Raw genomic sequence first — 25638 nt, forward strand, 5'->3', positions numbered from 1 at the left:
GCCTCTAAGGATCAAAGTAAAGGCAGGAGGTGGACTTTTGACAAGTCCAGAAAAGGGGGCTTTAAGTCTAAAGCTCTAGAGACCCAGTCAGAATCCCAATGACTCGTGTCAGGTGGTGGGAGGAAGGCTAAGATACTTTCTATTAGGTGGGCAAAAGTGGTAAAAAATCAATTTATTCGCCAGAGAATAATGTTTGGTTTCCAAATAGTTTGACCTTCCTCCACCATCAAGATTTGTGATCTCAAAGGCCCTAAGAGATCCCACTCTGTTCCAGAGATTTTGAGCATATTGCAGAACATGCTAAGACAGAATTAATAATAATATTATTGATTTATAAAGCGCCAACATATTCCGTGGAGCTGTACAAAGTAATGGAATTCATCCTGTGCCTGATTCTGAACCTAACAAACCTGAGTCGGTTTATGAAAATTTTTCGGATGGAATCAGTAAGAAAGTTATTGTTTCCAGAAGCCTTTATGGCATCTCTGGATCTAAGAGATGCATATTGGCATGCGCCGATTCACCAAAAATCACAAAAATTCCTAAGTTTTGCAGTGAGAATAAATGGGATGGTAGAACACTACCAGTTTGTTTGCCTCCTGTTTGGGATTACTTCTGCCCCAAGAATGTTCACAAAAATTCTGGGAGAAGCATTAATTCCGTTAAGGGAACAATCGATTTTAATCATTCCGTATTTAGACGACTTGCTTATTCTAGAAAGTTCAGCAGAACAGCTGAAAGGCCATTTGAATCTGGTATCGGAACATCTCCGATTCCTAGGTTGGATCATCAACCCAGAGAAGTCCTCTCTAATTCCAAGTCAGAGAACTCAGTTTCTTGGCATGCTAGTGGATTCAGTAAAACAGATGATTTTCCTTCCTCCCAGGAAGATTCTGAAGTGAAATCATTACAAGGGGAAGACAAAGTTTCCCTAAGAACGATTTTGTCGTTGTTTGGGTTAATGTCATCTACGATGGTGGCAGTTCCCTGGGCATTAGCGCATATCAGGAAGATACAGAGGTTCCTCCTAGATAATTGGGACGGTCGTCCACAAACATTAGATTTCAAAGTCAAAATCCCTCAAACTGTGTGTTGTCTCTGCAGCAGTGGTGGGAGGAATCCTACCTTGTGAAGGGCAGGCCTTGGAAGGGGCCTGTAGACAACGTAATAACTACGGATGCAAGCGCCTGGAGCTGAGGAGCTTATATAGCTCACAGAGCCTTTCAGGGGAAATGGACAAAATCAGAGTCTCAAAAGTTATCCAATTGAAAGGAATTAACAGTAGTAAGGCTGGCTTTATTTCAGGTGCAATCAATACTGTTGCAGTCCAATGTTCTGATCCAGTTGAACAACGTTACGGCAGTAGCGTTTATCAACAAACAGAGAGGCACGCGATTCCTGTTGTTGCAGGAGGAAGCGGAGGACATCTTGTTTTGGGCAGAAAAGAATGTGGCATCCTTGAGAGCTGTTCATCTCAAGGGAACACTCAATATAGATGCAGACAAACTGAACAGAAGCAGGATTCTGTCATCAGAATGGTCTCTAAACAAGGAGGTGTTTTCGCAGAAATCAGAAAACGATGGGGAACACCGTCAATCGATCTGTTTGCAACAGAAGACAATACTCAGATTCAGACTTTTTTCTCTCAATCCAAGAGATCAAAGCCGGGGGGTGAATGTGGTCATTCAAGAATAGAACTTTCCACTTCTGTATGCTTTTCCTCCTCTCAATTTGATTCCGGCGGTCATCAGCAAATGGAGAGGTTGTCAAAATTGGATGATTTTGATAGCACCTTGGTGACCGAGAAAGAGTTGGTTTTCAGCTCTCAGGAGGTTAGCATCAAAAGACCCTTGGAGACTTCCTTGCAGGCCGGATCTACTGCTACAAGGGAACCTGTGGCATCCGCATCCAGGCAGATTGAATCTGTTAGTCTGGATCTTGAATTAGCCTTACTCAAAAAGTTGGGAGTATCTGAGAAGGCAGCCTCTACATTGGTTACTAGCTGTAAGGAAGTTACTAGGAGGATCTATCTGAAATACTGGAAGACTTTCCATCTTTGGTTATCTGGATCTGAGTTTGATAGCTTGTCAGTCCCAGCAGTCCTGGTTTCTCCAGGACAGTTGGGATAAAAATATTTCTGTGAGTACGCTTAAGGTGCAGATTGCTACCTTATCTGCTTTTTCAGGTATCCTCTTGTCTTCCTCTCCAATACTGAGATTTCGGAAGGCTCCATCTAGGAAACTGCCAGTTTACAAGCCATACGTTTCTCCTTGGGATTTATCGTTAGAATTAAAGGGGCTGTCCAAAGGTCCTTTTGAGCCGCTAGGGGACAGTTCTTTTAAATTTCTTACATTAAAGACGGTATTTTTTAGTAGCCATCACTACAGCCAGAAGGGTTAGTGAGCTACAGGCCTTGTCTATGAAAAGTCCTTATTTTCAGGATAGGTTAGTATTACAGACGGATCTAAAGTTTGGTCCAAAAGTTATGTCTAGGTTTCACAGGTCGCAGGATATTATTTTGCCTACCTTCTGTGTGAATCCAAGTTGTGGAAAAGAGAGGATTTTTCACTCATTAGATGTTAGAAGATGTGTTCTGGAATACTTGAACAGAGCTGCAGATGCCAGGAAGATAGATTCCTTATCTGTTTTATTTCAGGGAAAACTGTAGGTCAAAGAGCTTCTAAATCTACTATAGCTAATTGGGTTAGGTTAGCTATTATAGAAGCTTACAGAGTTATGGGAAGTGAGGCTTCTGCCTCATTTAAAGCGCATTTTACTAGAGCTAGGGCAGCTTCTTGGGATAATAATGCAGGGGCTTCGCCTGAGCAAATATGTAAGGCAGCAACGTGGTCAAGCTTTTCTACGTTCATCTGTCATTACCGAATTGATGCAATGTCTGCACACGACCAGGCGGTTGGTAGAAGCGTTCTCCAAGCATTGGTCCCACCCTGAGGTTGTATTACTTGTTAATCGTCTCACCTTTGCCCTGAAGGATTGTGGGGAAAAATCAGAGTTAGTACCTGCTAACGATGTTTTCAACAATCCTTCAGGGCAACGATCCCACCCGGGTGTTAATTGTCTGTGTCTGATAGTTGCACGGTTATGGGTTAGTGGAATGTTCACCTGTCGGGTACTTGGCTAAACGCACTGAGGGTGGACTAACCATGTGACTTTTTTATAGGGGAAGTGCTGTCTGTTCCTGTTCCTGGGAGGAGCTACGTCTCACCTTTGCCCTGAAGGATTGTTGAAAACATCGTTAGCAGGTACTAACTCTGATTTTAATCAGGGATCATGTTGGTGCTGGATCTTTTTATAGTCGAATACAATGTTCAAAGAAAAGGGTCCGAGTTTTTCAGGAACTCGACAGTCTATTGTTCCATAGACATACAACGCGCCATCTGTCGTACTTGCCGACGACCGCTTTGGGGCCACAGGGGGTCCTCTTTAACAAGGCATAGGACAGATACTAGGAGTGAAACTGTAAACAGTGGAGTTCCTGCAAAACCGTTGAGTGCTGACCCTTCTCTTTGAACCTTGTTCCAGGGCTGTCCCCTGTTCATATTTGCCGCCCCGGAAGCCCTCGGAAGGCTTTGGAAGCTCTCGGGTCCCTAAGTGCTTCTGAAGCCTCCCAAGGTGGCATATTTGAACGGGGACAGCGCTGGAACAAGGGCTCCGAGAGGGGACCGGGAAGTCTCTATGGCACAGGTGTCAAACTCCAGGCCTGGAGAGCCAGATCCAGGCCAGTGTTTAGGATGGATTGAGAAAGAGAGGAATGTGTTCTACCTGATGGACCACACCTTTCCTGATTCAGACCCATCAATTCATTTGAGCTGTGTCAAAAATGTGTGAGGACCTCGGCCCTCGTAGGACCAGTTTGACATCCCTGCTCTATAGGATCTAAAGCCTTCCCTCTCCATAGTGTCTGCATTTTTAACCACTTCACATCCAGACCTTGTTTCCCCCTTATGAACCAGAGCAGTTTTGACATTTTAGCCATGTCCCTATTTAATCAGCAATAATCAGCACGGTGGTGTAGTAATTAGCGCTCTTGCCTTGCAGCGCTGGTTCCCCGGTTTGAATCCCAGCCAGGTCAGCATCTGCAAGGAGTTTGTATGTTCTCCCCGTGTCTGTGTGGGTTTCTTTCGGGCATTCCAGTTTCCTCCCACATCCCAAAAACATACAGATAAGTTAATTGGCTTCCCCCTAAAAATTGGCCCTGGACTATGATACATACACCATACATACATACATACATACATACATACATACATACATACATACATACATACATACATACATACATACATAGACATATGACTATGGTGGGGATTAGAATGTGAGCTCCTTAGAGGGATAGTTAAGTGACAAAACAATATACTCTGTACAGCGCTGTGGAAGATGGCGGCGCTATATAAATATATATTGTTTTTTTTTCAAGACTAACTTTCTATGCTTTCTATGCATTTTAATAGGAAAAAGAGGAAAAATTGAAAAAAAAAACCACATTATTTCTCAGTATTACCAATGCCATTTTAAAAATAAAAAGCACTATTGTAAATAAAAAAAAACAAAACGCATTTTGTTTGGCTTTTTTGTACGGTTTATCACAAAACTTAAATTATATTCCTGTCGCAATTTATGGTAAAGATATTTGATTCTGAAATAATGCTGCAGTGTGTATTTTTCACTATGAACTGAGAAAATAAAAGCATTTTTAATGGTAAAAATCAATCTTATTGGCTCAGGGAGCATATATTTCCTTTCATCAATCAGTGCTGCAGCAGATAGTGCCAGAAGTTTTGCACAGGAGCAATGCCCAACCATGCACAGCACCGCTTCAGCTACACGACTGGTATCTACGTCCTCGTGGCTTAGATGAAGTCAGAGGACGTAGATATACTGTAGTGGTGGAGAAGGTGGTTAATGTTGGGGCTTATTTGTCTGTATAGCTGCTTAGCGATGTAGTTTTGGGCGATACTCCATGAATAATGGCCCACCTGGCAGGAATACTACTCTTGTTGGCGCTCACAGACAAGAAAGTGATGAAACTTTGCAGCCTCGTCAAATTCAGCTCCGCTCATCCCTGGCAGATGCTGGCCAATGGGCTGCTACAGAATCCTGTAGCTCATGGGCCTCGCATTCTCTGTGGTAGAATGTGGGGATAAGATTGTGCTACAGACATGGATAGAGCCTCCCATCATTAATAGGCAGAGCCAATGCGATCGGGCTTACATATTAGCATATTGTGTTATTAATATTTAGTATTTATATAGCACCTTCCACAGCGCTGTGCACTGTATATTGTCGTGTCACTTAAAGGGACTCCGAGCAGTGCAGAAACTATGGAAAGATGCATATCATTTTAAAGCTCTCTTTCTCCTCTTTCCACTGATAGATAAATCGCCGCCCTACACCTTTTAGTTTTCACTATTTTCGCGATTGTAATTGCCGCGATTTCGATTGCGAAAATAGAGAAAAGGTGTAGGGCGACGATTTAGGTGTCATCAGAAAGAGGAGAAAGAGAGCTTTAAAATTATATGCATCTTTCCATAGTTACATTGTATTACACAGGGCGACTTTTTCTCAGTCAGCAGCTCCATTCAGCAGAAAGTCACCCTGTGTAATACAATGTAACTATGGAAAGATGGATATCATTTTAAAGCTCTCTTTCTCCTCTTTCTGACAACCCCTAAATCACCGCCCTACGCCTTTTAGGCCCCGTTCAGACTGCAGAACGCAGACCGCAACGCATGCGGACCGCAACGCGTACGAACGCACGCCATCCGCGTTCGTATGCGTTGCGTGGCTGATCCCATCACTGAAAAGTGAATGGGACAGCCATGCGTTTTTACAAAAAATGCGTGCAGCATGCGTTTCCGGACCGCACAGGTCCGGAACGCATGCAGTGTGAACATCAGACATTGCACTCTATGCAATGTCTGATGTCGTGCGTGTCGGCCACCTGCACGCGTTAGTTTTCTCTATTTTCGCAATCGAAATCGCGGCCACGTCAATAGCGAAAACTAAAAGGCGTAGGGCAGCGATTTATATATCATTGGAAAGAGGAGAAAGAGAGCTTTAAAATGATATGCATCTTTCCATAGTTTTTGCACTGCTCGGAGTCCCTTTAAGTGACACGACAATATACTGTGCACAGTGCTGTGGAAGAGGTTGCATCTTTCCATAATTTCGTGCACTGCTCGGAGTCCCTTTAACTGTCCCTCAAAGGGGCTTACAATCTATAGCCATATGTCTATGTATGTAGTGTATCTATAACTATGATCTGCCTATTGAGTAGGGATGGTTGAAAAAAAATGCTAATAGCTCTGAGCTGATGCAAAGTTTATGCAAATGTACTCAGCTTGGAAATGGACCAATCGAATGCAGTTACTTCCACAGTTTCACTGGGAGGGATTGGTGTTAGAATTGCTGCATTTCGCCCATAGGGAACTGAAACCGGCCTCAAGTCCCCCAGGATAAATAGGAGGCCGTGAGTAAATCTGCACAGTGTTGCAAGTTCCTTTTACACAATGCAGATTACCTGTGCTGAGCCTCTCCCTGTAATATGTTTAGCCTTAGACCCTGAACAAGCATGCAGATCAGATGTTTGACTTAAAGAGGAACTGTGACCAAGGTTTGAACGTTATCCCATTCAGTAGCTGATAACCCTTTTCCCACGAGAAATCTTTACCTTTTCTCGAATAGATCATCAAGGGGGTCTCTATGGCTGATATTGTGGTAAAACCCCTCCCACAAGGTGATGTCATGACCGTGGTCCTGACAGTTTCCTGTCTGTGAGCCTTGTTGCATTGTGGGAAATAACAGCGGTTTCCAACTGCCAAGCAATCAGTATCTCCCTCTGTGCATATGTGTATTTATTAAAAAAAACAAAACCTTTAAGCCTATCGCATTGTTAGGGGGTGTGGTTATAGATAATGGCAGTTGGTGCAGTCTGTGTTTTTTTTGTGTTTTTTTTTTCCTTGTCTGCCAGCAGTAAAGATGCTGACCTGCAGGCTGATTGTGGGTCAAACAGCATGAACAAATGACATGGCGAATATCAATCATTTCTTGATCTCTCTTCTATTTTTAACTTCTCCCTTTGCAATATATTGATTTATATTTTTCCCCACTTTTCGCTAAAACCACATGCATGAAAGATCAGCAGGATGCAAGGCAGCGTACCCGAGGCGAACATTCTATACATTATAGGACACAGAGGCATGTTCCCTGCCCAATTATATGCCTCTGTATCCTTCTGGTGCCGCTGCCGGTCCCCCTGGACTCTGCTGTCCCCCCTCAAAGATGGCAACAGGCTGATTGCCGCAAGCCTTCTTTTCCATTCCAAGTCTAAATCACTTGTCAGCTCTCGCCCCCGCCTCTGTCAGCTTGCTCCCCCCCCGCCTCCTCCAATCAGCAGCTAAGCCGTGACCCAGGAAGTACTTCCATGTCGCGGCCATCTTTGTTTCCTCTGCCAGTGATCAGGAGGATGAATAGGGCCGCGGAGAGCAGCGTGGCGCAGATCCATCCGGGAGGCGGTTTGGAGCGGGTAGTATATTGTTTTGGTTTGGTTTCTTTACATTATGCCGCCTCGGGTTCTCTTTAACCCCCCTGGTGTTACAATTAATTCGCCAGGGGAGCAGCGCAGCACTATTTTTTTTTTTTTTAAATTTTTTTTTTTTAAATCGTGTAGCTAGCCTAGCGCTAGCTACATGATAGCCGCTGAGCAGCGGCATCCCCGCGTCCGGCGACCCGGCCCATCAGGAAATCCCGTTCTAAACGGGATTTCCATTAGGGCTTCCCCCGTCGCCATAGTGACGGGCGCAGTGACGTCAGAGGGAGTCCCGATCCACCCCTCAGAGCTGCCTGGCACTGATTGGCCAGGCTGCGCAGGGGTCTCGGGGGGGGGGGGGGGGGGGAGAACCCTGTAGCGCGGCGATCGGTAAGTTCACGCAGCTAGCAAAGTGCTAGCTGCGTGCAACCAAAAAAAAATATGTAAATCGGCCCAGCGGGGCTGGAGCAATCCTCCTGCGTGGCATAGCCCGAGCTCAGCTCGGGATTACCGCCAAGGAGGTTAAAAGGATAAAAGCCTCCATATTCCTGTTGCTTCTTTTGCTATAGTGCTCCTTTAAGGAGCAACTGTCGGGCATAAAATCAAAAATCAATTCTTTATTTTTATCTGGTAAACAAGTAATGAGGATGCTAACCAGGCAATCCAAAAGTTAAAAAAAAAAATAGCTATTACTTTTCTTGTTGATAAATGATCATTCCAAAGTTTACCTGACTCTTATTTGGTACACAGAAAATTTGGTACACAAAAGAGAAGTTGCAGGGCATGCTGGGTTGTCTTTTTTTTTTTTTTTTTTTTTTTTGCTTCTCTACTTCCCCTCATACTTAACTAATGCAGCCTGATTGGCTGAAGCCTCTTTTCCCCTCCCACACTTCTGTTCCTCTCTGATTGGCCAATATTTCTCACGCTGAGACAATGCACTTTCTATAGTGAAGGGCGGGCAAATCAGGCAGGGAAACTGTCTAGAATAGGATTCTCTACTTTTCCTTTATAAAATTCACAGGAATCATAACATGGACAGTGCAATACATGTGTTATGTAAGTAGAGCAAGAATTTATCTACTTATATCTTTTTTTTCCTGAGATAGTATGGCTGACAGCTCCTCTTTAACCAGCTTACTTGTCTCTACCTAAACTTTTGTATGTACATTCTGGTGGCCTCTCTCCTTGTGATAACGAGTGGCTGTTTGCTGTTGCAGATCCACCAGCGGGTCATTCCTGAGATGGACTCGTTGCGCTTCAATCTACAGCTGGACCTTGTGTTGTCTCTCTGCATCCTGAGTCATGTGACCACGCCGTTCCTCCAGAGGGTGCTGGAGCCTCAGTTCTACAGCAAAATCCTAGGTATGTCTGGGTCTAAGGGGACCTGTCAGTCTCTTGTAGTCTGCTGTATGCATTGCACCAACCAGTAAAGGTGGCCATACATCTAGCGACTTGGCGGCAGAGCAACCATCCAATTCGACAATTATAATTGAATTGGATGAAAATCTGTCAGCCAATCATCAGCAGCAACGCCCACAGGGCTGCTGTTTATCTCCTGAGCTTGTTTCACATAAATGGTGTCACGAGGGACACTTAAAGAGAACCCGAGGTAGGTTCTAAGAATCTAGTTAGCATACAGAGGCTGGGTCTGCATATAATACCCAGCCTCTGTTGCTATACGGATTCCCCCCAGCCCCCTCTGCGCTCTGCTGTCCCCCTTAACTCAATCACCGAGCTGGCGACACGCAGCGTGTTAACATGTGAAGGGTCAGTCTGCCGTGCCCCGCCTCCTCCATAGCGACGGTCCCCGCCCGCGTCCCTTCCCTCCAATCAGCGGGGAGGGAAGGGACGCGGGCTACATGTAAACAGCCGTCGCCAGCACGGCGATTGATTTATGGGGCATAGCAGGGGGGAGACGGTATAGCAACAGAGACTGGGCAGTATAGGCAGACCCAGCCTCTCTATGCTAATTGGATTCTTAGAACCCACCTGGGGTTCTCTTTAAGGTGGCCATACATCTAGCGATTCTGGTTCGATCAACTTCATTGGGTAATAGACTTCCGTATAGTTGATTGAAAGTCGATCGACTAGTGACCCACACACTACAAGCGATTTACCTTCACTAATTGATCTGACCAATGTTGTGTCTCCATGCTCTGAATGCTAAATCGATCAAATGACATGAACAGTAGCCGATTCCTGTGCGATTGACCGATATCTTGCATCCTGCTCGATTGACTAAGCTGGTCGATTCGACATGAAATCAGCCACTTTTCATCGGCTGGGAATTCTGGAACAGTTTTCATTTTGGACAAGCACCATCTAAAGTTAATTTATATCATCACAGGTCTCTATTGTAAATCAGTTTCCAATTAAGAAGGGAATGTGCTGACTGGGCAGTAGAACATCACAAAAAAGGGGAAAAGTGCCCAATATAAACAGCACCAGACCAATCAAGTAGTATCACAAATGGTAACAAATTTTATTAGGAACAATTTTCACATATAAAAACATCTAAAATCGCCAATGGTGACAACAACGGGGTTTAAATAAACATATAGGTCTCCATAAATAAGAGTATAATCACCAAGTCCTCAAAAACTTCCATAAAGTGCCATATATTACAATATATCATGTAACACATTAATAATGACATAAGTCCCACAGCCAAACAATATATTAAGGAGGATCCATATCATTAATAACAAAAATGCAAAAATAGTATATTGCACAATAATCCCAAGTGTTCCAATAGGTAGTGCCTAAGCAGGATACGTCTCTATACAGTCCTGGCCAAAAGTTTTGAGACTGTCAAAAATACTGGAAATTAGAAAAGTTGGTGCTTAAGTTTTTATAAAAACAATTTGCATATACTCCGGAATGTTATGAAGAGTGTTCAGATGAATTGCTTAGTCCTTCTTTGCCGTGAAAATTAACTGAATCCCCCCAAAAAACCTTTCCACTGCATTTCATTGCTGTTATTAAAGGACCTGCTGAGATCATTTCAGTAATCGTCTTGTTAACTCAGGTGAGAATGTTGACAAGCACAGGGCTGGAGATCATTATGTCAGGCTGATTGGGTTAGAATGGCAGACTTGACATGTTAAAAGGAGTGATGCTTGAAATCATTGATCTTCCATTGTTAACCATGGTGACCAGCAAACAAAAGCATGCAGCCATCATTGTGTTGCATAAAAATGGCTTCACAGGCAAGGATATTGTGGCTACTAAGATTGCACCTAAATCAACAATGTATACAATACAATAATACAATACAATAACATTTCTATAGCGCTTTTCTCCCATAGGACTCAAAGCGCTTAGGCTCTCTCAGATTCAGTAATTAGTAGGATGAAGTATTCACACAACAAAAGTTATATTTCTGCAAATGCCAAACTGAACAGGTGGGTTTTCAGTCTGGATTTAAACACGTCCAGGGATGGAGCTGTCCTGATCTGTTGAGGTAAGGAGTTCCAAAACGTAGGGGCAGCATGACAGAAGGCTCTGGGACCAAAAGTTTCCAAGTGGACTCTGGGTATGACTAGATTATTAGAACCTGTTGATCTGAGAATGCGGGGATTGCTACGCAGCTGCAACATATCTTTCATGTATCCAGGGCCTAAATTATTCAGGGATTTAAATGTCAGTAGGCCGATCTTGAATAGGACCCTCCATTCTATAGGTAGCCAGTGAAGGGAGTGCAGGACTGGCGTTATGTGGCAGTGACGGGGTTGGTTGGTTAGCAGTCTGGCAGCAGTATTCTGTATCAGCTGTAGTCGGTACAAGACCTTTTTTGGAAGGCCAGTGTAGAGAGCATTGCAGTAGTCCAGTCGAGATGTGATGAAGGCGTGGACTAAGGTTGGCAGATCTTCTGGGGGTATGAGGTGCTTGATTTTTGCAATGTTCTTCAGGTGAAAATAGGATGATTTCACCACAGCAGAGATTTGAGTTCTAAAGTTTAAATCCCAATCAATTAGAACTCCCAGGCTACGCACATGATCAGAGCTGCGCAGATCCGTGCCTCCTATTCCCAGTGGTGAAGACTGCAAGTTAAGTTGTTTTGTTATCATGCTCTGCCCTCCTATCAGAAGGACTTCAGTTTTGTCTGCATTTAGTTTCAGCCAGTTGTCATTCATCCATTGCTGTAGTTCACGTAAGCTCATAAGATCATCAAGAACTTCAAGGAAAGAGGTTCAATTCTTGATAAGAAGGCTTCAGGGCATCCAAGAAAGTCCAGCAAGCTCTAGGATTGTCTCCTAAAGAGGATTCAGCTGCAGGACCGGAGTGCAACCAGTGCAGAGGTTGCTCAGGAATGGCAGCAGGCAGGTGTGAGTACATCTGCATGCACAGTGAGGTGAAGACTTTTGGAAGATGGCCTGGTGTCAAAAAGGGCAGCAAAGAAGCCACTTCTCTCCCAAAAAAACATCAGGGACAGATTGATCTTCTGCAGAAAGTATGGTGAATGGACTGCTGAGGTCCGGGGCAAAGTCATATTCTCCGATGAAGCCCCTTTCCGATTGTCTGGGGCATCTGAAAAAAGCGTACGTACAAAAAGGGCGCCTGGACAAAAAGGGCGCGGGGTGTAAACTCTAAATAATAATTAATCATTAATAGGGTTTATAAATATAGTGTGCTATATTTCGTTTACAAATAATGTTTAACAAAATTATAAATCATTAAATAATGTTTATTAAATCGGAAATTGTGAAAACGTTAATCTTCCCTGTTTCAAAAGTTAAACTTATAATTACGTTTATAAAAAAACCAATAATATATGTTTAATTGTTATAATTGTATATTATTGTGAATAACCGTCATTTATGGTTTGTTCTTATAATAAAATCTGAAAATATTGTTTATAAAGATGATATAAATATAACTACGTTCGTAATAAGTGTTGTAATACATTAGTAATTATTACTAAAATTATACTAAAACTATACCTAAGCCTACTCTTACATAGAACCCTACCTGTACCTATCCCTAACCCCTAGACTCCCCTGTTGGTGCCTAAACCTAAGACCCCCCTATTGGTGCCTAAACCTAAGACCCCCCTGTTGGTGCCTAAACCTAAGACCCCCCTGTTGGTGCCTAAACCTAAGACCCCCCTGTTGGTGCCTAAACCTAAGACCCCCCCCCTGTTGGTGCCTAAGTAACCCTCCCTGTACCTACCCCTAACCCCTAGACCCCCCTCTTGGTGCCTAAACCTAAGACCCCCCTGTTGGTGCCTAAACCTAAGACCCCCCCTGTTAATGCCTAAACCTAAGACCCCCCTGTTGGTGCCTAAACCTAAGACCCCCCTGTTGGTGCCTAAACCTAAGACCCCCCTGTTAATGCCTAAACCTAAGACCCCCCTGTTGGTGCCTAAACCTAAGACCCCCCCTGTTGTTGCCTAAGTACCCCTCCCTGTACCTACCCCTAACCCCTAGACCCCCCTATTGGTGCCTAAACCTAAGACCCCCCTGTTGGTGCCTAAACCTAAGACCCCCCTTTATTATGTGGATAATAATGTTTTACTAATTGTGGATTCAAAAAATATTTTGCAATTTATGTTACGTACTGTTCGCTTTATTTTGTGAATAATAATGTTTTACAAACAGTAAGGGATAAAACTTTAAATAATGTTTTAATTATTTAAATAAGATAAATATGTTTAGTATTTTCATAAACGTTATTCGGCACGGGTGCATTTTATAAACGTAAATCACCACAAGTTCAGTTATAAATCATTAAACATCGCCGGGCGCCGTTTGTAAACTTTATTTAGCTCCTGGCGCCGTTTATAAACTTTATTTAGCTCCGGCGCCCTTTTTTCCTACTCGGCGCCCATTAAACTCTATTTATTATGGGAGTGAATGGCGGCGCCCTTTTTGTCCACTAGCGGCATGCGCCCTTTTTTCCCAGCTCCCTGAAAAAAGGCTTGTCAGGAGAAATTAAGTTGAGCGCTACCATCAGTCCTGTGTGATGCCAACAGTAAAGCTTCCTGAGACAATTCATGTGTGGGGTTGTTTCTCATCCAAGGGAGTGGGCTCACTCACAATTTTGCCAAAAAACACAGCCATGTATAATGAATGGTACCAAAACACCCTCCAACAGCAACTTCTTCCAACAATCCAACAACAGTTTGGTAAAGAACAATGCATTTTCCAGCACGATGGAGCACCGTGTCATAAGGCAAAAGTGATAGCTAAGTGGCTCGGGGACCAAAACATTGAAATTTTGGGTCCATGGCCTGGATACTCCCCAGATCTTAATCCCTTTGAGAACTTGTGGTCATTCCTCAAGAGGTGGGTGGACAAACAAAAACCAACTCATTCTGAGAAACTCATAGAAGTGAATATGAAAGAATGGGTTGCTATCAGTCAGGATTTGGCCCAGAAGTTGATTGAGAGCATGCCCAGTCGCAGAGGTCCTGAAAAAGAAGGGCCAACACTGCAAATACTGACTCTTTACGAAAATCTCATGTAATTGTCAATAAAAGCCTTTGAAACGTATGAAGTGCTTATAATTATATTTCAGTACATCACATAAACAACTAAAACAAAGATGTAAAAGCAGTTTAGCAGCAAACTTTGTGAAAACTAATATTTTTGACGTAACCAGTGTAAAGAGCGGAGGTACCTCTGCAACAATAGAGTAAAGTAAATGGGGAGAGAACCCTTAAAGGATTAGGTGAAAAGAGTGAAGGAAAAGCAAGGGACTTATGTGGAATGGAAGAGGAGGATCATAGAAACCACCGCTGGGCGCCTTAAAGAGACTCCGTAACAAAAATTGCATCCTGTTTTTTATCATCCTACAAGTTCCAAAAGCTATTCTAATGTGTTCTGGCTAACTGCAGCACTTTGTACTAACACAGTCTCTGTAATAAATCAATGTATCTTTCCCCTGTCAGACTTGTCGGCCTGTGTCTGGAAGGCTGCCAAGTTCTTCAGTGTTGTGGTTCTGCTATGAACTCCCCCTTCCAGGCCCCTCTATGCACACTGCCTGTGTGTTATTTAGGATTAGAGCAGCTTCTCTCTTCTCTCTCTTATCTTTTACAAGCTGGATAAATCGTCCTCTGAGCTGGCTGGGCTTTCACATACTGAGGAATTACAAACAAGGACAAAGCTGTTTGCTGGAAGAAAAGAGCAGCCTGAAACTTCAGTGCATGGGGGAAAGAAACACACAAATGATCTCTTGAGATTCAAAAGGAATGCTGTATACAGCCTGCTTGTGTATGGATGTATTTTCTATGTGTGGACATACTGTACATCAACCTACTTCCTGTTTTGGTGGCCATTTTGTTTGTTTACAAACAAACTTTTAAAAACTGTTTTTAACCACTTTTAATGCGGCGAGGAGCGGCGAAATTGTGACAGAGGGTAATAGATGTCCCCTAACGCACTGGTCTGTTTACTTTTGAGCGATTTTAACAATACAGATTCTCTTTAATGCATCTCGCGGGTCCAACCAGCTTCTGGAAGAGGCAAATTGCAATTCTGGAACACACAAAATTCTCTTTCGATACTGTCTCAATTGGAAAAAAATGATCAAATCGAAATGGTCAATCGTACTGCAAAATCGCTAGATGTATGAGCACCTTTATTGTTTAAGATAAAGTGAGCCTGGTAGGAAAGCCTAGAAACCTTGCAGCCTCGTCAAATTCAGCTCCGCTCATCCCTGGCGGATGCTGGCCAATGGGCTGCTAGAGGATCCTGTGGCTCATGGGCCTCATCTTCTCTTTGGTAGAATTTGGGGATAAAATTGTGCTACAGACATCTTAGGTAGGGAGAACCTGCCTGACTTACCCAGAGTCTCCAGTCCTGGGCTGAAGCCGCCTCCGCCTGAGAAGCAATCCTGGCGTTTAACCTCCTGAGCGTTACGCTGCTCAGGTTTTGCCAGTTTGTGTCCAAATGTAAAATTAATGTGATGTCATGAAAAGTGTGTACTTTTTCTTGCGCTAGTCTACTGCAGCCCTGTCCCTTTAAAGTGGTTTATGTTGCTCCCGGTGTAGCTCCCAGTACTGGGTGGTGCCCGAGATCTATGTAAAAAAGCAAGGGGAGAGGGAGCGCTCCAATGGTGCATTAAACCTTTTATTGTTAAAACACGCAAAGTATATTTGCACTTACAAACTGTTCATGTTTTCAATCTCTTTTGGAGGCCGTCCGAGCTCTTTTGCAGCGCCTCAGCTTGGCTAGAGCTGACAGGAGAGGTGGTATTCCGGGAGACGTGGTTTGTGGGCGGTACCTCCTCCTAGCGTGCCGTCTGATGTCACAACGCGTTTCGCCGCTTAGCTACGTCTTCTTCAGGTGACGTGGCGGCTAGACGGCTGCTATTGAATAGTGTATCTAGGCTGGACTATCTTGTAGTGGAACGTCTAGACGTTCCTAAGTGGGAGTGGGTGTAAAGGTTTAATGCACCATTGGAGCGCTCCCTTTACCATTGCTAATGTGATATCATGTCTGTAAAACCTTTAGCTAGCACTAGAATAGCTAGCTCAAGTGTCCGCCACCCCCCGATCCCCGCCGCTCCCCCGCTTATGCATTACCCAGCCTGGCTCCAGCGATCGGCGCTGCCTTCCCGCGCAGCTCAGGTCTTCACTATGGGAAGGATCGCACATGATGTCGTACGCAAACCCGATCCTCCCCATAGAGAGACCGGGGCTTTGCAGGGAGGCTGCGCGATCACTGGATCCAGGCTGGGTAATATATAAACGGGGGGATCAAGGGGTCCTTGACACTTGCACTAGCTAGCCTAGTGCTAGCTAAAGGTTTTACAGGCATGAAATCACATTAATTATTTACCTGAGGAAAATGTATGCGTGCTCTAACACCAAGTTTTAACCCTAGCAAGTCTGGCTCTGCAAATCTGGCTCAATTGGCTATTCATGAGGCAATGCTCATGCAAATATGCATTTGCTTTCGCACGCCAAACTATGCAGGGTCAAAAAAACGAATACCGCAAAGCCGTCGCCCTGCAGGAATTAGTTCATGCTACATTAGCACTATCCAGGAGCGCCACGGGGAGGATTCCGAATGCCTCCATACAACCGGGGGGACCGCGGGGTCCCAGGCACTTGCACTAGCTAGCCTAGTGCTAGCTAAAGGTTTTACAGGCATGACACCACATTAATTATGCATGGGGGACTCTTGGCGCCAGCAAGCTAAGGAGGTTAATGACACCTAAACTGAGAGGAATATGGAGGCTGCCATATTTGTTTCCTTATAACCCCCTTGGCGTTATCATTCTTTTCGGTTTTTAGGGTCTAAAAGCGATGTAATTTTTTTGCACCCTTTCAGACCCTAAAACCTGTGGGAAAAAAAATCATGTTGCCAGGGAGATCTGCAGCAGTTCCACAACCACTCACCTCCCTGGCTCCAGCGCTGCAGTTTTCCCTCCATCCTCCTGGTGGTGCTGTAACCCTAAAGTGAGATTGCCGGCTGTTGTCATGACGACAGCCAGCGATTTCACCAGGAGGAAGCAAAGCCTCGGAGGAGAGGAAGAAGAATGGCAGCCGACGTCGGGATCCCCCGGGAGGTATGTAGAAACTCTCCCGCTGCGCGCATTGCTCTGCATGCCGCCTCCAGCGGCTACCCCGAGCAGAGGTCGGGATTACCGCTCTCAGCTGCATTTTTCCGCCCCGATCCTAGCTCGAGATTACCGCCAAGGAGATTAAACAATGGCCTCAATTCTCTAAGATCATGCTGGAGATAATAAGGCAAGAGAAAACTTACCTCCACACAGTGAGATAGTTATCTTATCTCTTCATTCCTTAAAGGGAACCTAAACTGAGGATATGGATCTTTCCTTTTAAAATAATACCAGTTGCCTGAATCGCCTGCTGATCCTGTGTCTCTAATACTTTTAGCCACAGCCCCTGAACAAGCATGCAGATCAGGTGCTCTGACTGAAGTCAGACTGGATTAGCTGCATGCTTGTTTCAGGGTGTGATTCAGCCACTATTGCAGTCACAAAGATCAGCTGGACTGCCAGGCAACAGGTATTGTTTAACAGGAAACGTCCATATCACTCTGTTAATGTTCCCTTTAATTTACCACCTCTGTAGTTATTTTCAGAATTCTGGAGATATTTTTAAGGATTAACTTTAGAAATCTCACCTTAACTTAAAGACAGAAGAGTTAACTTTAGGTTTGCCTGTGGTAAAAATGTTTCCTGAATGCTACATGCCTTATCATCATGGTGATAACTCTAGAAACGTTATTAAAGAGAATCTGTACTCTAAAATTCTTACAATAAAAAGCATACCATTCTATTCATTATGTTCTCTTGGGCCCCTTTTTGCTATGTCTGTCACTCCCTGCTGAGATCCTGGCTTGTAATGGCCAGTTTTACCAATTTGCAAAAGATTATATTGCGCTCCAATAGAAAATCGCTAGTCAGGGGATCGCAGCAAAAAAAAGGTTCACTTCACCTTGCTCAACAATCCACAACGATTCACTGCGCTTTCTCAACCCTGAAACAATTAAAACACGCACATAGTGCAAAGTATTGTCTTTTAAAACCACAATCTGCACCCCTGGGGGTAGTGCCTCCACCGTATATGGGATACTAATCACTCTCCATATGTGAATGCACCCACCAGAGGCGCGTCTTGAGTGTTGGCATATCACATATAGTATAGTTGTCAGCCAATGAGATTCTCCATGTGTAAAACCAGCATTTAAAGTTTATTGCCACAGTTGCACAGGTTAAGAGGGTACATACGCTCCTACCGCGGATATAACAGAGTCGCTTGCCACCACACTGTCTCTCCTGCTTCCTTCTCGTATTCCCGTGACGTCAGCGTGCACGCCTCCGACTCCTCCCTACGCGTTTCGTAATTGCCAGTTTTAGGCAGTGTTTACAAACAAAAAACATGGTTGCTAACCAGCATGTGACAGGCTCAGAGAAGCTCAGTCTGTGACTCATACAGAGCTACAGGGGGCGTGGAGAGGGTGTGCATGACTTCTATCCTATCACAGCAGAGCAGCACATTCCTGCCTGAGCCGACAAAGCCAGCAAAGGAAAGAAGATTAGATTAGCTAACCGAAATAATACAGCCACTGTACAACTAGGAAAGGCTGAAGTAAGACAGACAACATTAGAACAGGTATAGGAACTTATAGGATAGAAGAAATAAGGCTGAATATTTTGTTAGTCTCTTTAAAGACAGGAGATAAGCTTAGTGAATTGAGGCCAACATCAGTTGCTTGGCAGTCTTGGTGATCCTCTGCCTCTAATACTTTGAGCCATAGACCCTGAACAAGCATGAAGGTCAGATGCTTGTTTCAGGTGTGTGATTCTGACACTACTGCGGCCAAATGGATCAGCAGGACAGCCATGCAACTGGTATTGTTTAAAAGGAAATAAATATGGCACCCTTTATATACTTAATTTCAGGTGTCCATTAAATGCAGGTTTCGGCACGTTTGGCACAACACGCCATTTTGGTGGGAGGTTGGCTTTGCTAATTACAAATAAAATTGTCGTCATTGATGTATAATTAGTAGTAAAGAGTCAAAATAATTAGAGCTATTTTCTGTTTATATTCAAGGTCAACTGAACTGAGAGGGATGTGGAGGCTGGCATATTTATTTCCTTTCAAACAATACCAGTTGCCTGGGTTTTTTGCTGATCTGTTTGGCTGCAGTAGTGTCTGAATCGCACCAGAAACCAGCATGCAGCTAATGTTGTCAGATCTGAGGCACAGGTGTCAAACACAAGGCATGTCTAACATTGCAAGCAGCAAAAAAAAAAAAAAACCACACTGCCTTCCAGTCCAAAAGAGCACAGTGTCCTGAAAAAAACAATATATAGATCATTTAGTTGTGGTAATTAATGATAAAGTTATTGCCAAAGTATTCAGAGCTGAACTGTGAAAATGACCAGGGTAGGGAAGTGGTTAATAATCAACCTATTCCGCTTATGTAATAAAGAAAAAAGTCAGTGAACAGTACAGTTGTTAGGGTACTATTCATAGGCTTAGGAGCACATCAAATCCAGCACAGGAGATTTGGGCGCAGCTGGCGCCACCATAGACCGTAGTAGGAATTACAGCTATAGCGGCGCACACTGAGTAACTCTGGCGCCGTCAGAAGACGGAGCTGAAGTTACTTATAAAACACTGTAATTCGTCCGCCAGCAATAGCTGGAAGCGAATTACATCATTTCCTACCATCCACATGGACCTGGAGGGGGAATAGTAATTAACGCGCCGGGGACTTGTGCAGCAGCAGGATAAGCCATATATCTGCTGTATCCTGCGCCCAAGTCTCCCGGCGGCAATTATTTCATACGTGTGCCTCTATTTTACCCATGTTTACCTCATCATGTAATTTCAGAAACGCTTGAAACTCTGATAATTTGTGTCTGGTTTGTCCTTATGTTGTGTTCATTTGACTCCCCAGAGGAGACATCCCAGAAATCCCGAAGCCATTGTTGGAAATTATTGCAAATAAACTGCACAGCGCAGCTGGAGTGCCCGGACTACCCAGGTCCACTGCTTCCCCGCGACGTCCTGCAGAGCTTAGCGAGAAAAGCCAAGTCCTTGGACCTCTCCGAACTGAGAAAAAGCGTCCAAGATGTGCTGAAGGTCATCTATCCAGCACCCGAGCCCTGCCGCTTCAACACACCCAACGTGTACGGCTGGCAACTAGGTGAGAATGAACACCGACCTCCAGAGAGATGCCAGGGGGATCACGCCAACATAAGTGTCAGGACCAAACACTGGTGACTGGGGATAAGGGTAGGGCTGTGGAGTCGGAGCAATTTTGGGTGCATGGAGTCTGAGTCGGCGGTTTCAATAAACTGCGGAGTTGGATGGTTTTTGAACCAAATCCATAGCCTTTGTAAACATTAGACTAAGGCGTCAAAGCAATTTTGGGTACCTGAAGTCGGAGGTTTCATAAACTGAGGAGTCTCAGTTGGATGAGTTTTGTACCGACTCCACAGCCCCAGATGTTCCGATCCGATTGTAAATAATTCGGAAGAGAAATCCAACCAGAGTGGGCTAACTAAGTCCCCCAGTGTCGTTCCGCTCTGCTCCAATCAGCAGCTGTCCTCTACGAAAGCTGCATGCGCATATCCGAGCCGCATGCCTCCTCGATTGCGCTCCATAGCCAGACGCGTTCTGCTCTTCTACAGCTTGTAAAAATTGCAACAGCGCATGTGCCGAACGCTCCTGGATACGGGTGTTTGATCGAGGAGGCGTGCAGCTCGGGTTGTGCATGCGCCATAGCCTGCAACTGGCTCAGTCAGAAAGAAAGCTTTCAGAGGGGCACCACTGCTGACTGGAGCAGAGCGGAACAACCGTGAGGGAACTGAAGGACTTCAGGGGGGTAGTGGAAGCCCCAGGTAAGTTAAACTGGTCACCTTTGTTTCACTTTAAAGGGACTCCGAGCAGTGCAGAAACTATGGAAAGATGCACATCATTTTAAAGCTCTCTTTCTCCTCTTTCCAATGATATATAAACCGCCACCCTACGCCTTTTAGTTTTCGCTATTTTCGCGATTAAAATTGCCGCGGCCGCAATTTCGATCGCAAAAATAGAGAAAACTAAAAGGCGTAGGGCAATGATTTAGGTGTCATCAGAAAGAGGAGAAAGAGAGCTTTAAAATGATATCCATCAAGCCATAGTTATATTGTATTACACAGGGCGACTTTTTGTCAAAGTCAGCAGCTGCATTCAGCAAAATGGAGCTGCTGACACTGGGGAAAGTGTCGTCCTGTGTAATACAATATAACTATGGCTTGATGGATATCATTTTAAAGCTCTCTTTCTCCTCTTTCTGACGACACCTAAATCGTTGCCCTACACCTTTTAGTTTTCTCTATTTTCGCGATCGAAATCGCGGCCGCGGCAATTTCAATCGCGAAAATAGCGGAAACTAAAAGGCGTAGGGTGGTGGTTTATATATCATTGGAAAGAGGAGAAAGAGCGCTTTAAAATGATGTGCATCTTTCCATAGTTTCTGCACTGCTCGGAGTCCCTTTAAGTACTCTTTAAGGTACATACACACATCCAATTTTGATTGACCATCACTGACCAGTTTTACCACCCCTCTGTAGTATAAGTGCCAGCAGACTTTGCACACTACTGTATGAACAGATTATGTAGGTAAGCATCCCCCCCTCACCCTGCATCCCTCCTCGCATCTACTCCCCGCACTATTACTCAGCAAAGCGAGGAGGAATAAAAGTGCGCACAGACTAACCTCCATGTGGTTCCATGCGCTGGAGTTCCCGTCTATAGACTCTGCACTACCACTGGCGGTACTGAGAGGTGTATAGACGGAAACTCCAGTGCGTGGAACCATATGGAGGGGAGTCTGTGTGCACTGCTTTTATTCCTCCTCGCTTCGCTGAGTAATAGTGCGGTAGGAGAGGAGATGCAAGGCGGGATGCCAAAGCCTGTGGATCCCAAGATGGCCCCTGCCATGGACAGAATTCTGACCATTTCACTATATAAAACACCCTGAAATCAAAACGTGTACAGGGCAATACATGTGTTATGCAAGTAAAGCAAGTAAGTATCTACTTAAATGTGGTGTTTTTTTCCCTGGCATAGCATGGCTAATAGTTGTTGTTTAAAATTTGCTAAAGCAGTAACTACACAAAGGAGGAATCAGGTGACTCGGAGGCCGCTGGTATGAGAAAACAGAAATCTGCATTTTGCAGCTTCGTCAAATTCAGCCCCGCCCTCCCCGTGGCAGCGGCTGGCCAATGGGCTGCTACAGAATTCTGCCGCTCATGGGCCTCATCTTCTTCCTGCTAGAATGTGAGGATAATATTGTGCTGCAGACATTCCCCAATACAATACAGGAAAGCTCCTGTTCCAAGCAACCCCGAAGGGAAAAAAATATGATATAATGAATTGTATGTATAGTACAGATAATGAATAGAACATTAGTAGCAAAGAAAAAAGTCTCATTTTTATTTTGTTGTATAGCTTTTGTTTTTTTTACATTTTAAGCTATAAAACAAAGCCGTGCTAATGACCCTTTTCACTTTCCTGCAGTGAAACCGTATCTCATGCTGTTTCTTGGCTGTTAAAGTGCTTCAGAAAACAGGACTGTATTTGGCCCAAGTTGGGTAGAATAGCTCTTTTGCGTAGGTAACAACTGAAGTTTGTTTTTTTAACTCTTCCTGTACTGGAAACCAATGGCCTCATTTCACTAAGATCATGCTGGAGATAAGGCAAGAGAAAACGTACCACCACACAATGAGAGAGTTATCTTATCTCTTAATTCCTTAAGTTACCTCCTCTGTAGTTATTTTCAATTGCAGTTAATTAACAGCCTGTCTTTAACCTCTGGAGTTATTTTAAAGAGAAACTCCGACCAAGAATTGAGCTTTATCCCAATCAGTAGCTGATACCCCCTTTTACATGAGAAATCTATTCCTTTTCACAAACAGACCATCAGGGGGCGCTGTATGACTGATATTTTGGTGAAACCCCTCCCACAAGAAGCTCTGAGTACCGAGGTACTTCTGGCAGTTTCCTGTCTGTGAACCTTGTTGCCTTGTGGGAAATAGCGGTTTACAGCTGTTTCCAACTGCCAAAACAGCATGCATCAGCTACATCACCTGCCAACAGTAAAAATGTCACCATGTAATAAATGTCAGAATGTAAATCAGAGATTTAAAAGATTTTACAATGGGCAAAAACTGACTAAATCATGTATACATAACTATTGTAAAAATGAAGAACTTATTTTTATTACATCATTTTCACTGGAGTTCCTCTTTAAGAATTGAAGAGTTAACTTCAAGACAGAAGAGTTAACTTTAGGTTTGCCTGAGGTAAAATGTTTCCTGAATACTACATGCCTCGTCACCATGGTGATCACTCTAGAAACATTATTAAAGACAGGAGATAAGCTTAGTGAATTGAGGCCAATATGAGACTTTTATTTGCTACGAATGTTCTATTTCTTATCTGTACTACACATACAATTAATTATGTCCTAAATTTATCATTGCTTGGTTTGGTTTAAAGTGGAACTGATTTCTTGCACACAGTGATGAGCCTTTATTCCACATATAGATATACATATAATATATAGACTGCTGTGTTTGTGTTCAGTCTACACAGATTAGACTTTCATCATCATTTCTTATCGGCAGCTGTGAATAGACTGCAGGAGCATGGAGCTCTCACCAGATACAGTAAACACTGAGGTGTAACCCCTTCAGTGCTCCCTGCAAAGTGAAACCAAGCTCTAAATGTATTTTTCTTTGTAGGAATTCCATGAATTGTAATGAAGACAGTTTTTCTGACCCTGAAAGGCTGTCATGCTGTGGCTAATCTGTTAGAGCAGAGAGGAAATCCTTAGGTATGTTTCTGTTTGTATGGACAGGTGCACAGCTGCAGGCAAGCAGAGCTTACACAAAGGATTTTTTCAGTGTTTAACCACTTACGTACCAGCGGTCTCTGCCCCCTTAAGGACCAGAGACCGCTGGTACAATACCGATGCAATTGCCACGCATACCAGCCGCAGCCCCCACACGCCGGGATCCTCCTGACATAGACTCTGCCTGTCTCTATGACGGCAGAGTCATGTGAGCCGGTCAGGAGTCGCTTTCGTTGGCTCCTGACCGTGTCTATCAATGTAAGCCAATGGGATCGGCTTACATTGATAGACATGGCCAGGAGCCAATGGGATCGGCTTACATTGATAGACATGGCCAGGAGCCAATGGGATCGGCTTACATTGATAGACACGGCCAGGAGCCAATGAAAGCAGCTCCTGACCGGCTCACATGGCTCTTCCGTCATAGAGACAGGCAGAGCCAATGAATTGCGGCGAGAGACGTCGCATTTGATCGACGGGGAGCGGCGGATGCGCACTGCGGGGCGGTGATTGACAGCTATGCCCTGCCAGCCAGGAGCTCACCAAAACAGGGCATAGGTTTCAATCCCCACAGTCCAAAAGTAGTTCAAAAAATAGTTCCGTTATACATTTCAGTTCATGCTAATCCATGCAGCAGCTTCCAGAATTGGCCTTGTTCTCTCCTGGTTTCAGTTGGGCTTTAAAGAAACTCCGACCAAGAATTGAACTTTATCCCAATCAGTAGCTGATACCTCCTTTTACATGAGAAATAGAATGATTTTCAGACCATCACGGGGCGCTGTATGACTGATTTTGTGCTGAAACCCCTCCCACAAGAAGCTCTGAGTACCGCGGTACTCTGGGCAAACTGCCACAATGTAACAATGTTCACAGACAGGAAATTACAGTTTAAAGCTGTCTGTAACAGCCAGAGCAGCTAGAAACGGCTACATAACTTGCCCACAGTAACAATGTCACCATGTAATACATGTCAGAATGTGAATCTGGGAGAGGAAAGATATTACAATGAGCAAACACTGACTAAATCATTTATACATAATTATTGTAAAAATGAAGCACTTTTTTTACTACATTATTTTCACTGGAGTTCCTCTTTAAAGACTCCAGTTATTCCGCAGTACCCTCATTGGGTAAAAAGGATGCAAAATGAATTTGTCATGGATCAATTTGGATCATTTTTCAATCAAGTTATATAACCGGGAAAAGAAAAAAAAAACTTTTATTGTATTTCCACTAGCGCACTCTGCATTTCGCTTCCGAAATTGAATTGGATTCGGAAAATGAATGCATTTGTAATGCAAATTTTCAAATCAGTTCCCCCCTCCAAGAACTGTGACTACACAGGAAACAGGAAGAAGCACGTTAGATGTGGAAACGAATGTGAACATTAAAGGGAGCCTTAACTGTACCTTACCTAGGGCTTCTACCAGCTCCCTGCAGCCGACTGGTGAGTTGATGGGCGCGTCCCCGATCATGCCCCTGTCGCCGAGAGCGGCCTGTTCATTCGCAATAGAGATGTTTTTCGTACTGCGCATGTGCAGAGCGCTTCCGTCTACGGGAGCACGATTAGGAGGCGCCCGGACCAGGGCCGAGCATCCAAGTGACAGACGGTCGGTGCAGGGAACCGGAGGATTGTTGAGTACCAGCGTAGGCACAGGGCGGCTGTAGGGGGCTGGTAAAAGCCCCAGGTAAGTTTAATTTACATTTCGGATACGTTTTTTCATGTAACAATCAATACATGGGTAATGCTGGAAATAC

General features: G+C 44.2%; 1 protein-coding gene and 3 non-coding genes across 5 annotated transcripts in view; all 4 read left to right on the top strand.

Annotated features, from left to right (window-relative positions):
- Positions 1–25638, top strand: part of LOC137518039 (FAST kinase domain-containing protein 4-like) — a 90886-nt gene that overhangs the window by 54403 nt on the left and 10845 nt on the right. For both annotated transcript variants that reach the window (XM_068235229.1, XM_068235230.1), the window contains exons 7-8: positions 8767–8911; positions 19936–20184. In XM_068235229.1, the coding sequence (XP_068091330.1) occupies positions 8767–8911; positions 19936–20184 (394 nt within the window). The remainder of the gene's footprint in view (positions 1–8766; positions 8912–19935; positions 20185–25638) is intronic.
- Positions 5052–5184, top strand: LOC137520075 (small nucleolar RNA SNORA5). Its single transcript, XR_011021420.1, has one exon. It is a non-coding gene; the product is annotated as a small nucleolar RNA SNORA5 (small nucleolar RNA).
- LOC137520077 (small nucleolar RNA SNORA5) lies at positions 15177–15309 on the top strand. The gene has a single exon (XR_011021422.1). It is a non-coding gene; the product is annotated as a small nucleolar RNA SNORA5 (small nucleolar RNA).
- LOC137520076 (small nucleolar RNA SNORA5) lies at positions 22200–22333 on the top strand. The gene has a single exon (XR_011021421.1). It is a non-coding gene; the product is annotated as a small nucleolar RNA SNORA5 (small nucleolar RNA).

This window comes from Hyperolius riggenbachi, chromosome 5, assembly GCF_040937935.1.
Source record: "Hyperolius riggenbachi isolate aHypRig1 chromosome 5, aHypRig1.pri, whole genome shotgun sequence".
In the NCBI taxonomy this organism is placed as follows: Eukaryota; Metazoa; Chordata; class Amphibia; order Anura; family Hyperoliidae; genus Hyperolius; species Hyperolius riggenbachi.